A 17,002-nucleotide genomic window follows, 5' to 3' on the forward strand; every position below is an offset into this window, starting at 1 on the left:
ATTAAGAGGAATTAAGTCATGCTAATGAGAAACTATGAGGAACTAAGTCATAATAATGAGATATTTGGTCATTATTATGAGCAACTAAGCGTAAATAATGAGGAAACTAAGTCAATTATGAGGAATTAAGTCATGCTAATGAGAAACCATGAGAAACACTGTCATAATAATGAGGGAAATAAGTAAATTATGAGGAACAAAGTCGTAATTATGAGATACTAAGTCATTATTATGATATGCGTTCTCGTAATAATGACCTACCCTTGTATATTTTTATTTTTCAAGTGGTTTTAAATGGAGTTAAAAGATAAAACAGTTTACCAGCTAGCACAAATTTTGCCATTCTGTTCCTTCAGCGTCGTTCGGTTGCTAGGAAATGATCGATGTTTTGCGCCTGTTTCAGTCTGAGTCAGAAACGCCGCTAAAAAAAATAACATGTATAAAGATAAATATTAATATATATATGGCAATACCTTTCTAAAAATTCTAGCTTTATTGCCACTGTAAAATAAAACACTACACTTTAGATATTTTACTATTTCAATTACCTGCGGTATTTTTAAAATTTTTAGTCAGGCAAAGCATGGGTGTACTAACTTTCCATGAAGGACCCAATGCGCATGCATTAGCAGCGAGAGTGTAGCGAGGAAGAGGATTTTACCGCAACTTAACATAAAACTAATGTTTAATGACAACAAATGACAACATACAACATCGATAAATCGATATATATGGCACACGAAGCGCCATGAGGTATTTTGGGAGAGTTATTTACACGATAACAGTTAATAGGTAAGTGGTTGGCTAACCTACGCTAATGTACCTAGCTTACGATTCTTGATGTTTTTGACCTTGTTGATTAAAAAAACCATGATTTATACGCACTACTCATTTAATATGACTGTCTGTACGACTGAGAATTTAAGCAATATTTATGTTAATTCAGTAATAACTGACTCTTTCACATTATTAATATTACATTCTCAAATTCTATTTGACCAATATTTTAGTACCAGTGCATCATAGTCTGTATATTATATTTTACACATCACCAAAAAAACAACATTATTTATTAAATCAATGATAATAACAACAGTGCACTGAAATAACAGAACTTAACTTCAACATTTTGTTGTGTAACACATTTAAAATTTCACATCAGCATCATATTTATTTTGACTTAGATTATTATTCTAATTCTTATTTGAATAAGATATTTAAAATGATAACTGTGTGATGTTTGTGCAGATCTGTGATAAACAAAGATGTTTGTTTGTTTACTATGACGTCTATAGGTCAGGTAAAATGGTAATTTGATGCAAATTTTGGCTATTATCCATTCACAATAATGAATGTATGAATGAATCAGCTGTGGGCTTCAGCAGGGATGCGCGATATTGCTGACACGATATCAGAATTGGCAGATATTGGCTTTATCAGACACTTAAAGACTCCTAATATATGGGATGTGGGCAAAAAGTCCTAGGTTTTAAGACAAAGATCCTTCAGAAAAGCCCCAACACTTGGTATTAAATGTGATCTACTTGTTCTTCACAGGGGACACTGCTGAAGTCACTTCTTCCGTCGTCCATTTTGGCTCGTGAATTACCAGAGGACGATGTCTGTGTGGGCGACAGAGGAAGTCCTGAAATGGACCCTTCGCTTTTGCAGCCGCAGGACTCGGTGGACACGACACAGTTTCCTGGCGACAACGTCGATCAAAGACTCGTCTCTTCGTGACACTCGGTCGGCACGAAACCAGACCTGCCTGCTCAGGGGTCCGGTCAACTCTGTGAGGTTTTATTCCCAGGATAGTGTCCACAGTGCGCAGGAGAAGGAGCTCGTCCCGTCTGAGCGGCAGAAGGCTTACCCTTTCATGCACGACCTGCTCCGGTGCGGCTCGCCGTCGGACGTCTTGGACTTCACCGCTCAGTCCGCGCCCACCTCTCGACAGGTCAGCAGCTGCCTGACGCACATGTGGTCCGTCGCCAAGAAGCTGTCCGAGGAGCAGCGGCGCCTGGAGCTGCAGCTGATGTTCGATCACCCCGGCTTTCAGAGGCTGCTGAAGAAGGCCATGAAGTGCGTGGGAGACATGCGCGGCATGGATGCGACCTACTCTCTGCTGAGCATCGTCAGCCTGGGTGTGCCGCAGCACAGCCGCGTGGTCCAGACCTTCCTACGAGCATGTCAGGTACACTTAAAAAAACACCTTTATTTTTACTTTTCATGATAGAAACTGTAAGACACAGTCACTCAAGCCGGAATATCTGAGATTACGAGGCGTTCCTGAAAAGGGAAAATTCCTCTGAATTTAATCTTGAAATTCTGACTTCAATCTTGAAATTCTGACCATAATCTCCAACATTTATCCCAGAATTTGTGTTTCCTGGAATTTTGACTTCAATCACAAAATCTGTCTAAAAATCTGGCTTTAATCTCAGAATTCTTTAATCTTAAAATTCTGACTTCAATCTCAGTGTTCGGAGATTAATCTACATAATTTAATCTCAGAATGACAGACTTTCCCCCCCTCAGAATTCACACTTTTTAATCTCAGTGTTTCCAAATTATTCTCCAAAATTTAATCTCAGTGTTTTTCGCTCAGTATTCTCACTTCAGTGTTTCAAACCCAATTTCCAAAATGTTATCTTAAATCTCCAAATTGTTGCTTGGAGCGTTGACTTAAATTTCTAAATTCTGGCTTTAATCTCAGAATTCTTACTTGCATGTTCTGACTTCAATCTCAGTGTTCAGAGTTTAATCTCCATAATTTAATCTCAGAATTCTGACTCTTTCTTCTCAGAAATTCACACTTTTTAATCTCAGTGTTCCATCTTTAATCTCACAATTCTTATTTTTATGTTTTTTAACACATTTTAATACTTTAAATGCATTACAATGCATCCGTTTTGCGACATTTATCTATTTATCTTTATAAGCTGTTTTGTTGTGGCGACCCCTACAGGGAGAAAAAATATTTATAACCCTTCATAAAACTCAAATTACTTTTCTAAACGCACCCAATGGCCACAAAGTGTGAGTTGTAATGACAAAATATCACATTATAATAGTCATAGCATTATTGTTACACCTATGACTTGGTTATTAAAAAGTTATTCTCATACTAAGTAATGAAATAATCCAGTGTTTGGGACACATTTCCCAACACTTTATTGACCAAATAACTCATCATTTGATCGCAAAATATAAACAACTATGATAATAATCATGATTTACAGCCCTGATTATTAATACATACACATTATAAGGATGTTTCACAATCCAGTTATCCAGTAAATTATAATAATTCATCATAGAAACTGACTCCATATGTTCATAATGTGATATAAAGTGTGACTAACACATGTCACAACATTAAAAATTGAAGGTAATACTGTCTGTACACTGAAGAAAATGCATGTTAGGATCATTTATTGGCAGATTAATAGTAATTTTATCAGGTCAGACGCTTACAAAACCAGTCAGAGCTGAGTAACAGTTTTTGGCCTTTTTGGCTGCTCATAGTATCTTTAACACATATTCATCATTAAATATTAAATGTATGACTTGTATCTACTACAGTAAGTGAAAAAGGAAAGACTTGTGCCGTCTCTTCATGTGCAGTCACGTCTCTTTTTCACAGGAGAAGGTGAACGACTACGACATGAAGACTCTGTCCATCCTGGCCTCGTGTCTGGAGAACATGGACAACTGCGCTAACGTCACCGCTCTCAAGGAGGCCGTGAGGTACAGGCTGCTCACAACAACACAAACACACTTATATTGTTGTGTACAAGTGAAACTGCAGAGCATATAGCGTTCGCACCGGTCCGTCCGTCCGTCCGGACTAAAATGAATACCTTCCTGTGCGCGTACGTCCTTCACATTTTGCAGGATTGTTTAGTGGGTGAATATCTCCAGGCCTTTTTTTCGTTTTGTCCAAAAACCTTTTTTGAATTTTTCGTGAATTTTTACGCGTTTTTTTTGCGGGGAAATGTGAGAAATGTGTAAACGGCACTTTACGAGCTTGTCAACGCGATAACTTGACAAATATTTGACATATTGATGTCAAACTGGCACTGTCCATGCCTCTTACAAGTATCTTGGACCAGTTCGAAGATGGGTGACCTTGACCTACTTTCCAAGGTCACAGCTGCACTTGGAACTTGGAAAATAGCCAAAAACCGGCACTTTTCAAGCTTGTCAACGCGATAACTTGACAAATATTTATTGTATTGATGTCAAACTGGCACTGTGGATGCCTCTTACAAGTATCTTGGACCAGTTCGAAGATGGGTGACCTTGACCTACTTTCAAAGGTCACAGCTGCACTTGTGACTTGGAAAATAGCCAAAAAAACAGCACTCTTCAAGCTTGTCAACGCGATAACTTGACAAATATTTATTGTATTGCTGCTAAACTGGCACTGTGGATGCCTCTTACAAGTATCTTGGACAAGTTCGAAGATCGGTGACCTTGACCTACTTTCCAAGGTCACCGCTGCACACCACATGTCCAAAGTGGCCTTCATTGCCCATGCAAATTTTGCTTTAAAATTGGCATAAAAATGTGGGCGCATGGACTCTGCGCGGAGCGTTAGTAGTCGTCGACTATCACCCCTCTAGTTTTATGATTTATTAACATGTTTAAACTCAGTAAAAACACTTTTTTACTCTCTCATGTTTCTTTTATCCCAGGCTGATCATCGATGCTCAAATTCCCGACATCCAGGATGTGAAGTCTCTGCAGACGTTGATGCGGATGTCGGGGAAAGACGCTCCGATGATGCTCAAGCGCAAACTGGAGGTGCGTCTTTACGAGTGTTCATGTTGTCTTTGTTTATCTTCTGTTTTGCAGCAGATATGAACATGTTTGTTGATGTTTAAATTCACTCTGTGTGTTTGTGTGCGCGTGTGTGTGTTAATCTCAGAAAAAGGCTCTGTCAATGACCGATCAGTTCACGGTTCCCAACAACCACTACATGATCACCACCATGGCCACGGCGGGCTTCTTCTCCAAACCTCTGCTCGATGTCTGCAGTAAAAAGTTAACAGGTAAAAGAAACTGAAAGAAATTCTGAATTCTGAGATTAAATTCAGAATTCTAAGATTTAAATCAAGAATTCCAAGATTAAATTTGAAATTCTGAGATTAAATTCAGAATTCTAAGATTTAAGTCAAGAATTCCAAGATTAAATTTGGAATTCTGAGATTATAGTCAGAATGCTGATTTTACATTTGGAATTCTCATATATAAATCTGCATTCTAAGATGCTGAGAAAATTGCCAGAATTCTGAGATTAAAGTCAGAGATTAAATTTGGAATTCTGAGATATAAGTCAAGAATTCCAAGATTAAATTTGGAAATCTGAGATTCTAGTCAGAATGTTGATTTTAAATGCTGAATTCTCAGCATTCTAAACTCCTGAGGAAAATGAAAGAAAAATAATTCTGAGATTAAAGTCAGAGATTAAATTTGGAATTCTGAGATTGAAGTGAACATTTTTGTAGATTCTGAGATTAAATGTGGCATTCTGAGATCCTGGAAAAAAAAGTCTGAATTCTGAGATTAAAATCAGAGATTACATCTGGAATTCTGAGATTAAAGTGAACATTTTGAGCTTTTGAGAAAAAATTCAGGCTTTTTTTTTTATTTATGTATTTATTTAAACATGTGATCCACTTATATATACACTGTGTACATATATAACCATGAAAATCAAATCTGTGACCTTTATAATGAAACTAAACGAATGTGCTCTCTCTCTCTCTCTCTCTCTCTCTCTCTCTCTCTGCTCACACACACACACACAGATAATCTTCATGGAACCCCCTTCAACAGATTGTTGTCAGTGTTGATTTCCTGTCGGGAGCTTCACTACAGAGACCTGTACATGCTCACGGGCACTTCAGACTACATCACCTCCACCATAGACATGTGGAGCAACAAGCAGGTGCTGCTGCTGCTGCTGCTGCTGCTGAGATTAGATTAGATTAGATTAGATTAAAAATGTGATGGTTCACACTGGCGTTCTTCTCTGTGCTCAGCTGCTCCTCTTCCTCTCTGCGTTTGAGGACCTCCTCTTCTGTCCGTCCTCTCTGATGGAGGCGTACGCCGACAAGGTCGCGTCCCGTCCGGACGCTCTGACGCTGCAGGACCTGCTCTGTGTCCTCAAGGTCTTCTCGTCGCTCAACTATGACCTGCAGCAGCACAGGCAACAGTAGGTCACATACACACACACACACACACACACACACACACACACACACACACACACACACAGTGTCACTGTTATCATCGTTATTTGTAATATATTTATTATACCTAATTAAAAGCCTGAAAACTGAAGTTTGTAAACCGCTCACTCTCCCTCACCAAAGTCCATAGAGAAATTCAGTGATTTTAGCTCACGGAGACACAGGAGCTGCTGCTCTACTGCTGCCTCGTGTGGTCACTTTGTGTCACTGAGTTAAGTCTGAATTAGATATTTCAAATGCCAAATTCATAAAAATAAGACATTCTAACTTAGTGATGAAGGGAAAGGTGGTTCAACAACTCCTGTGTGCTGTGATGTTAAAATCTTGTAAAATCACTGGTTTTCTCTATGGGGTTTGGTGTGGGGAGAGTGAGTGCTTTGGAAACTCCTGTTTTCATTCAGAAAAGTCTGTCTAAATGCACGATACAGTCGAAAATACCCTAAGTTGAGGTAAATTTAGACTTATTTAGACTTTATTTTCTGGCTGGAAAGAGGACATTTGGAAAAAGTTAGTTCTCCCACACCAAAGTCCATAGAGAAAATCAGTGATTTTTAGCTCCCGGGGACACAGAAGCTGCTGGTCTAATGCTGCCTCGTGTGGTCACTTTGTGTCACTGAGTTAAGTCTGAATGAAATATTTCAATATAAGACATTCTAACTTAATAATGAAGGGAAAAGTGGATAAACGACTCCTCTGTGCTGTTATGTAAAATCACTGATTTTCTCTATGGGGTTTGGTGCAGGGAGAGTGAGCGGCTAAAGACCATCGTGCTACTGAATAACCTCCTAATTAAGAAGTAGGATAAAGAGTTGTGAAGTAATGTGTGTGTGTGTGTGTGTGTAGGTTCCTGGATGGTCTCACTCAGGTCCTGGACTCGTATTTGCCCAAACTGTCTGAACTGAGACTGTTAAAGTCCGTCTTCTACCTGTGTCTGCTGGGACACTTTCCCTCCGCTCCGCTGCAGCAGCTCCTGCAGCCGAGCACCATGGAGCGCTTTAGCGCCACACGTAAGACGCTAAACGCGCACGCACACACACACACGCGCACTCACACACACCTACACACCTGACCTCACTTCACTTCCTGTCGCGGCCCCCCTCAGCGTCCAAATATCTGGACAACCAGGCGAGGATGTTCCAGACGGTGGACGCGTGTCTCCGCCTGGATCGCCCTCGCCTCCCCCGTCCGTTGGCCGTGCCCCCGTCTGTCCTCGGTGGCTCCGCCCCCTCCGGTCCACCAGTGAACCCTCAGCTCTCGCAGATCCTGCAGAGTCTGATCCAGGACCAGGACCAGGCAGGGACCACGCTACAGGAGATGGTGCTGGTGGAGAACGTCTACTTCATAGGTGAAGACGACGTCCTCCTCCGCCTTTATACTAAAAAAAAACCCTTAACTTTAACAGTAGTGTGTGTGTGTGTGTGTGTGTGTGTGTGTGTGTGTGTGTGTGTTCGCTCTCAGACGCTGTGATCACAAAACCTCCACCAAAGGAAACGTCCGTGAGTCGCAGTGAAGGCAGTCAGAGGTAAATACACAGAAACAACACAAAAATATTCACCTTTAACTTCTTTGAGATGCTTTAAAACATTGGTTCTCAAAGTGCGGCCCGGGGGCCAATGGCGGCCCGCAGAAACATTTCTGGCGGCCCCGCAATGAATTACAGTTGATGGTTTTAATCCAGCAGCTACTAAGCTTGTTAAATGTTTATTGGACATTACTGGATACAGACCAATAAGTGTAAACTGTAAAACTGTATTTATTGGATGACATAGTGACACAGTATAGACGTTTTTGTCCAATTTTGGTGTTGAAAATTTTTTGGGGAAAATTTTCAACACTAAACACCATCACATTTTGGACGACATAGTAGTATGTAATTTTTGTCAAATTTTGGACCAAACTTTTTTTTTTGAAAAAAAATTGTAAAATTTGGGACCAAAAACTTTTTTCCCCAAAAATTGTCAAATTAGGAACAACATAGTATAGCATGAAGTTTTTGTCAAATTTTGGACCAAAAACTTTTTCCCCAAAAATTTTAACATTTTGAACGACATAGTATAGTATGACGTTTTTGGCACATTTTGGACCAAATAAATTTTTTTTTTTTTTAAATTGACAAATTTTGGACAACATAGTTATTACGTTTTTTTTTCCCTTTGGCGGCTCTCAGTCCAATGTTGGGTTCCTAAATTGGCCCTCAGGTATCAAAACTTTGAGAACCCCCCTGCTTTAAAACATGGATTTTCTTTGATTTAACCTTTATTCAAGAAGGAATTAAGCTCGTTTAGATTAAAAATCTCTTTTTTGTGAGGCTATGGAGTCGTATTACAACACTTTCAGACAGACCAAAATACTCAATATAGTGTCAAAAATAACAAAATATACCTTTTTACGTCATTTCACTGATATGAAAGGTGTAAAAGAGTGGGATTATCAACCAATCCTGAGGCGTAAATGTCTTTTTCAGTGAGAAACCCAAACATTAATGATCATAATTGTATTAAATCAGCATGTGAACCTTAAAAAGTGCTGATTGTTGGCAGATTCTGTGTCTTTCAGGTTTTTGTATTTGAATTTGAGAACAGAAATAGTTTCTTTTAATTTCTTTGCACGGGATTACGGTCAAAAATGTTATTAATGTTCATATACAAGTATTGAAATGTTAATTTAAAGCAGGGGTTCTCAAAGTTGTGATACCTGAGGCCAATTTAGGAACCCAACATTGGACTGAGGGCCGCCAAAGGAAAAAAAAACAGAAAGAAATCCCATTTGTAATCATTTTAATGACCAGATTGCAGTTCTACAGTTTAGCGTTAAGTAATATAAGCGTTAATATAATGTAATTTAAGTATTAATACAATAACGCTTTATAATTTACTGGGTAATTACCCAGTATTTTGGCCATTGTTCTTACCTTCTAATTACAGGTTAATACCAAGTAACACATTTCTGTTACCATATATTTACTGGGTAAATAGCTAGTAATTGGGGGCTGTAGCTACCTGCTTATTACCAGCTTATAACACAATAATACACTAAAATTCACCATATAGAAACCAGGTAAATACCCAGTATTTTTGTTTACACTTATTGGTCTGTATCCAGTAATGTCCAATAAACATTTAACAAGCTTAGTAGCTCCTGGATTAAAATCATCAACTGTAATTAACTGCGGGGCCGCCAGAAATGTTTCTGCGGGCCGCCATTGGCCCCCGGGCCGCACTTTGAGAACCAAGTGATTTCACTCGTCAGTCATTTAAATCTGGTGCCGCGCCAAGATGAAAAATGTGTGTTGTTGTTGTGTTAATCCCTCAGAATAGCGGTAATCTGCGCGCCACAGTCCGCGCTCTGCTTCGGGACGTCCGACCCTCGCGGGCCTTTGGCCGTCAAGATTCGCCACCTGAGAATTCTGGGATTTAATCCTGTTCTGGTGAGGCTGGAGTTGTTGTTTTTTGGTTTTTTTTGAAAATGAGAGCTGAGATATTTATATTTATGTTTATGTTCCACACTGTTACACGTGATTATGAACCTTTTCTTGTGCTTTTTTTTGTTGCTTTTCATTGAGTTTAAAGTCTAATTTGAACAAGAATAATCCGTTTGTATATTTAAAACATGTAAAAAACGACGAGATAATCCTTCATTAATCCCACACTGGGTGCATTTACAGTGTCACAGCAGCAAAAGGTAAAAGTAATAAGTCATAAAACGGACATTTTCACATCCGTGGATGTACAATATAATAATAATAATAATAATAATAATAATAATGCATCCACAGTTAAGATTATAAAAAAACAATATTAAAGGTCCAGTTCATTGAATTTAGGGACATTGTCGACAGAAAATGTATATATATATGTATATATATGTATATATATGTTTATGTATATATATATGTGTGTGTGTATATATATATATATGGATAGATATATGTATATATATGTATGTATATGTATATATGTGCATATATATGTATTTGTATGTATGTGTATATATATGTATATATATGTATACGTATATGTATATATATTTATTTATGTATGTATGTAAATATATGTATATATATGTATATATATAAATATCTATATGTATATAGATATTTATATATGTATATGTATATATATTTATGTATATGTGTATATATACATATATATGTATATATATGTATATGTGTATATATACATATATATGTATATATACATATGTATATATATGTATATGTGTATATATACATATATATGTATGTATATCAATCAATCAATCAATCAATCAATCTTTATTTATATAGCCCACAGTTTACAAAACATAGTTTGTCTCACGGGACTTCACAGGGTTGGTAACATCCTCTGTCCTTAGACCTTCGACCAGGGTAAGGAAAAACTACCAGGGAAAAAAAAACCCTTGTAAAAGGGAAAAAGGGTAGAAACCTTAGGGAGAACCACAGGTGAGGGATCCACTCCCTGGACGGACAGACGTGCAGTAGATGTTACCCAAAACATACAATACACAATGACAAGAATAAAAAGTGAAAAAAAAAGAAGAAAAAAGTCTTTAAATGCCAGGATCATCTGGATCACTGGGTTTATCACAGCCTGTAGTGAAGACTGTTGTGGTCAGAGACTTGAGGATGACGGAGTCTTCTTTCCTGTCCTGACCTCATGTCGTTCACTGGTGTCAGCAGAACTGTAAGAGATTAAAATCAGTTAGAGATGTGCTATATGTAGATTTATGTGCTACATCTCATGGGGGTACATCAGGTAAGTGGTGAGGGATGAAAAATCAAGGACGGGGTAGAGAAAGTGCGGCTCGTGCAAAGTCTGTGTGCTCATTCTAAGTGCATGATGGGAAATTCCCCCAGCAGTCTAAGCCTATGGCAGCATAAGATAGACTATTCTAATCAGGACTACCTGATCTAGCTTCGACTATAGGCTATGTTAAAAAGGTAGGTTTTCAGTCTCACCTTAAAGGCAGAGACCGAGTCAGACTGTCTGACTGAAAGCGGAAGTTGGTTCCACAGGAGAGGAGCCTGGTAGCTAAATGTTCTACCACCGATTCTACTTCTAGTTATTTTAGGAATAACCAGTAGACCTGAGTTCAAGGAGCGCAGCGGTCTATTCGGCTGATATAAAGTGATTAAGTCACAAATGTAAGAAGGTGCCTGATTGTTCAGGGCCTTGTATGTAAGTAAAAGTATTTTAAAATCGATTCTACTTTTCACTGGGAGCCAGTGAAGAGAAGCCAGGACAGGAGTTATATGGTCACGTCGTCTGGTTCGAGTCAGTATCCGTGCTGCTGCGTTCTGGACCAGTTGAAGGCTTCTCAGGGACTTACTAGGACATCCAGACAGTAAGGAGTTACAGTAATCCAGCCTAGAGGTTATAAAGGCGTGGATAAGTTTCTCAGAGTCTTGTCTTGATATAATATTTCTAATTGTCTTGATGTTGCGAAGGTGGAAGAAGGCTGTTCTACATATATGCTTAATATGTTCATCCAGCGATAAATCCTGGTCAAACAGGACTCCTAGGTTCCTTACTGTAGTGCAAGGGACTGGAGTGTTACTGCCTAGGTTTAGAGCTCCAAGTGCTGCTCTTATATCTTTTGGCCCAAGGACCATGACCTCAGTTTTTTCTGTGTTAAGCATCAGAAAATTACAAGTCATCCACGTCTGTATGTCTATGAGACAATCCTGGAGTTTAATAGATGGGTTTGGGTCGTCCGGTCGTGCAGATACATATAGCTGAGTGTCATCTGCATAACAATGAAAATCTATGTTGTGTTTCCTGATAATGTTGCCTAATGGCAGCATGTACAGGGTAAAAAGAATAGGTCCAAGCACAGAACCCTGAGGAACTCCGTAGTTAACCTTAGTGAGTATGGAGGATTCCTCGTTTACACTAACAAACTGAAATCTGTCCGATAAATAGGACTTGAACCAGACAAGTGCCGATCCTCTAATCCCAACGTCTTGTTCTAGTCTATGTAACAGGATCTCATGATCTATAGTATCAAATGCTGCACTGAGATCCAACAGAACCAGTATAGAAGCCAGTCCTTTTTCAGAGGCCATAAGAATATCATCTTTTACTCTAAGTAGTGCAGTCTCTGTACTGTGGTGGGTTCTAAACCCAGACTGGAACTTTTCAAATACATTATTGCTACACAGGTGATTACACAACTGTGTGGCTGCAGCTTTTTCTAAAATCTTTGAAATAAAAGGAAGGTTTGAGATCGGTCTATAGTTACTCAGAATGCTACTGTCGAGAGAAGGCTTTTTAAGTAATGGCTTAATTACTGCCATCTTAAAGGCCTTTGGGACACAGCCGCTCAGTAAAGACATATTTATTTGATCTAGTAAAATATTTCCAACTTGTGGTAGAGCCTCTCTAAGGAGTCTAGCTGGTATAGGGTCCAACTGACATGTAGTTAGTTTAGAGGAGGAGACCAGTGAGGTCAGCTCCCGGAGGCTTATAGGAATAAAATGATTCAATACATGTAAAGCTGGAGCCGCAGTTAAGTCTAGGCTCGCTGTACTAAACTGGTTGGTAATTCTATCTCTGATCGTTTCTATCTTATCGTTAAAAAATGTTATAAAGTCATTACTACTCAGCGATCGAGGGATCGATGGATTCGTTGTATCATGGCTCTCCGTCAGCCTGGCTACAGTGCTGAAAAGGAACCTGGGGTTGCTCTTATTTTTCTCTATTAACTCTGAGTAATAAGAAGTTCTTGCATGTCTAAGAGCTTTTTTATATATATCAAAACTGTTCTTCCACAAGACATAGTGACTGTCATTATGTGTGGAACGCCACGTTCTTTCTAACTTCCGTGTACTGAGCTTTAACGCTCGAGTTTGGGCTGTGTACCATGGGGCAGACTTGTCCCGGGTGATAACCTTTCTCTTAAGAGGAGCAACAGTGTTTAGAACTGTTTGCAAGGTTAAATTTGTGTTATCCACTATTCCATTAAGTTCCGTGGGAGAGATGTTTCTATAGTCATCCTCTGTGATAAAACATGGCTGGAGGGCAGACGAGAGCTGTTCAGTGAATTTTTCAACTGAACTGTCGGATAAACAGCGACTGTAATAATGCTGCTGTTTAGGATCAGTAACATTAGTAAGTACAACCTCGAATGAGATCAGACAATGGTCCGATATCAAAGGATTCTCATCAAATACTACCAAGTTACGTATGTCAATACCATACGTCAAGATAAGGTCAAGTGTGTGTCCATAACGATGTGTTGGTTTGTTAACCTGCTGCTTGAAGCCAATTGATTCAAGCAAAGCTTTAAAAGACGAGCCAAGACTATTATTGGCTACGTCCACATGAATATTAAAATCACCTACTATGATGATTTTATCTGAACAGAGAACTAAATCAGATAAAAAATCTGCAAAATCACTTAAAAAGTCGGAGTAGGAGTTCGGTGGTCGGTATACAACGATAAGCTGGAGTCTGTTATTCTGTTTAATACTTGAGTCTAACAGACTTAGAGTAAGGTGCTCAAATGATTCATAAGTACACGTGGGTCGAGAGGTGAGCGAAAGTATACAGTCAGATATAGCTGCGACCCCTCCACCTCTGCCATTTCCTCTAGGGGTATGAACACTGGTGTGGGAAGGAGGCGTTGCTTCGTTTATAGATACATAATCATTCACTTGAAGCCATGTTTCTGTTAAGCAGAGCAAGTCAAAATCCTGTTCGTGTATCAGTTCATTCACAAGCAACGCTTTTGAGCGGAGAGAACGAATATTTAACAAACCACACTTAAAACTGTTCGTTCTCGGCTCGGAGAATGTCCTCGTGTTTATTCTAACAAGGTTACTATGAATGACTCCTCTCCTGTTTCTCCGTGACTGTCTAATGTATGGAGCCCTAGAGGCAGACACTGTGTTAATCCTAAATCTATGTTCATATATAGCTTTATCTTTATATATAGCATAGTCATTATCTATAGGGGGCGACTGAACGAGTGGGAGCACAGAGAAGCGTGTTAAACTGCAACTCTGTTTCCTGGTCCCGACTGCTTGTTGTCACGTTTTGGTTCTAATAAACGTTGTCATATTTCTGGAAAGGAGGGAAGCTCCATCCAGAGTGGGATGAACACCATCCCGTCTAATAAGACCAGGTTTTCCCCAAAAACTTTGCCAGTTCTGTGTGAAGCCCACGTTATTGTTAGGGCACCACCTTGACAGCCAGCTGTTGAATGATAGCATGCGACTATACATGTCATCACTTGTTCTATTTGGCAGAGGTCCAGAGAAACATACGGTGTCCGACATCGTCTTGGCATATGTACACACCGACTCCATGTATATGTATGTATATGTATATATGTATGTATATGTGTATATATATGTATATATATGTATATGTGTATATATACATATATATATGTATATATATGTATATGTGTATATATACATATATATGTATATATGTATATATATATATATGTATATATATATATATATATATGTATATATATATATATGTATATGTGTATATATACATATATGTATGTATATGTGTATATATACATATATATGTATATATATGTGTATATTTACATATATATATATGTATATATATACATATACATATATATATATATATGTATATATATATATATGTATATGTGTATATATACATATATGTATGTATATGTGTATATATACATATATATGTATATATATGTGTATATTTACATATATATATATGTATATATATACATATACGTATATGTGTATATTTACATATATATATGTATATATATACATATACGTATATATGTATATATATTTATATATATACATATATGTACGTATATATATGTATATGTATATATGTATATATATTAAATTTCATATTGTCGTCAAGGTAACGGAGCACGAGCTGTCGTCCGTGGGTCAGGAGCAGGCGACCGTGTTGCTCAGGAGACGCATTTTTCCGGAACACCACAGGTCAGACGCGCAACTGAAGACGGACGTAAGGGATTATGACTGAAAACACCACATTTTATCTGTAATCTGTAAACAAGAAATAAACTTGACCTTAAAAAATCTCATCTCACTGGAGTATTTTTTGCGATGTTTTTTATGTTTATGATATGATATTGGCATCTGAGCGTCTAATCTGGTCCCAACAGCTGCTCGGTAAGAAAATAATCTCAGAATATTCCATCGCGACATCACAGTAACGATGTTCATGAGGATAATATAATATAAAAACATATCTATCACACAGACTTTAATCTATAAATAACAAAATACAGACGGATGTGTAAAGAAAGTGAAGTTTGTGAAGCACTCACTCTCCCACACCAAAGTCCGTAGAGAAAATCAGCGTTTTTAGCAGGAGGTAACACAGGAGCTGCTGCTCTGCTGCTGCTTCTTTAAATTTACGTAAACTTAGTGACGAAGTGACTCACTCTCCTGTTGAACTCCTGTTAAACTCCTGTGAGCTGTTACTTTAAAATCAACAGTTTTCTTCATGGGGTTTGGTTTGGAAGAGTGAGTCACAGAGACTCACGGTGACTCACAGTTCTTGAGCTGACAGAGATTTTATAAGGTGACGTTTTTTGAAGTGGTAAAAAAAATATATTTTTCCACTGTGTTTTTGAGTCGGAGAGACTTCACAAACTACAGATTAACTAAACTCTGTCTTAATCTGAGGAGGTTATTTTGTGTCTTTAATGTGGACGCAAACAAATCAAGATATCTGCAAACAAAGCCAGGATCGCTTTTGACCATTTGCAACAATTTATGTTTGTAAATTCAAAGATTTTGTTTGTAAATTCAAGTTGTGTGAAAGTTTTCTTTGCAAATTCAATTTTTTTTTTGTAAATTCAAGGATTTTTGCAGATTAAAGTTTTGTAAAAGTTTTCTTTCTAAATTCAAATTTTTTTCTTTGCAAATTCAAGTTTTCTATGGAAAGTTTATTTGCAAATTAAAACAAATTCTTTGCAAATTCAAACTTTTTCTTTGTAAATTCAAACTTTTTCTTTGTAAATTCAAATTTTTTTTGTAAATTCAAGGTTTCTTTGCAAATTAAAGTTTTGTAAAAGTTTTCTTTCTAAATTCAAATTTTTTCTTTGCAAATTCAAGTTTTCTATGGAAAGTTTATTTGCAAATGAAAACAAATTCTTTGCAAATTCAAACTTTTTCTTTGTAAATTCAAACTTTTTCTTTGCAAATTCAAAAATTTTCTTTGTAAATTCAAGGTTTCTTTGCAAATTAAAGTTTTGTAAAAGTTTTCTTTCTAAATTCAAATTCTTTCTTTGCAAATTCAAGTTTTCTATGGAAAGTTTATTTGCAAATTAAAACAAATTCTTTGCAAATTCAAACTTTTTCTTTGTAAATTCAAACTTTTTCTTTGCAAATTCAAAAATTTTCTTTGTAAATTCAAGGTTTCTTTGCAAATTAAAGTTTTGTAAAAGTTTTCTTTGTAAATTCAAACATTTTCTTTACAAATTCAAGTTTTCATTGTAAAGTTTATTTGCAAATTCAAACTTTTTCTTTGTAAATTCTACATTTTTCTTTGCAAATTCAAGTTTGTTATGTAAATTCACAAGTTTTCTTTTTTTAAATTGGAAAATTTTCTGTAATTAAAGTTATGTAAAAGTATTCTTATTTGAAGTTTTGTGAAGGTTTTCTTTGCAAACTCAAAAAATCTTCTGTGTGAATCCGAACACGTCTGTTTGCACATCAAAGACGACATGAAAAACTCCACATTGTTGCCTTTAACTTC

At 37.4% G+C, this 17,002-nt stretch overlaps 1 protein-coding gene across 1 annotated transcript; it reads left to right on the top strand.

Annotated features, from left to right (window-relative positions):
- Positions 1-627: 627 nt before the first annotated feature.
- fastkd2 (FAST kinase domains 2) lies at positions 628-15,259 on the top strand (the record flags this gene model as incomplete). Its single annotated transcript, XM_083908733.1, has 12 exons — positions 628-792; positions 1,558-2,191; positions 3,644-3,747; positions 4,698-4,806; positions 4,931-5,054; positions 5,814-5,953; positions 6,048-6,220; positions 7,101-7,264; positions 7,360-7,602; positions 7,716-7,779; positions 9,570-9,684; positions 15,134-15,259. The coding sequence occupies exons 2-12, from the start codon at positions 1,619-1,621 to the stop codon at positions 15,257-15,259; spliced, it is 1,935 nt and encodes a 644-aa protein (XP_083764859.1). The 5' UTR covers positions 628-792; positions 1,558-1,618.
- Between the last annotated feature and the right edge of the window lie 1,743 nt (positions 15,260-17,002).

The sequence above is a fragment of the Microchirus variegatus genome (assembly GCF_963457635.1).
Source record: "Microchirus variegatus genome assembly, chromosome: 22".
In the NCBI taxonomy this organism is placed as follows: Eukaryota; Metazoa; Chordata; class Actinopteri; order Pleuronectiformes; family Soleidae; genus Microchirus; species Microchirus variegatus.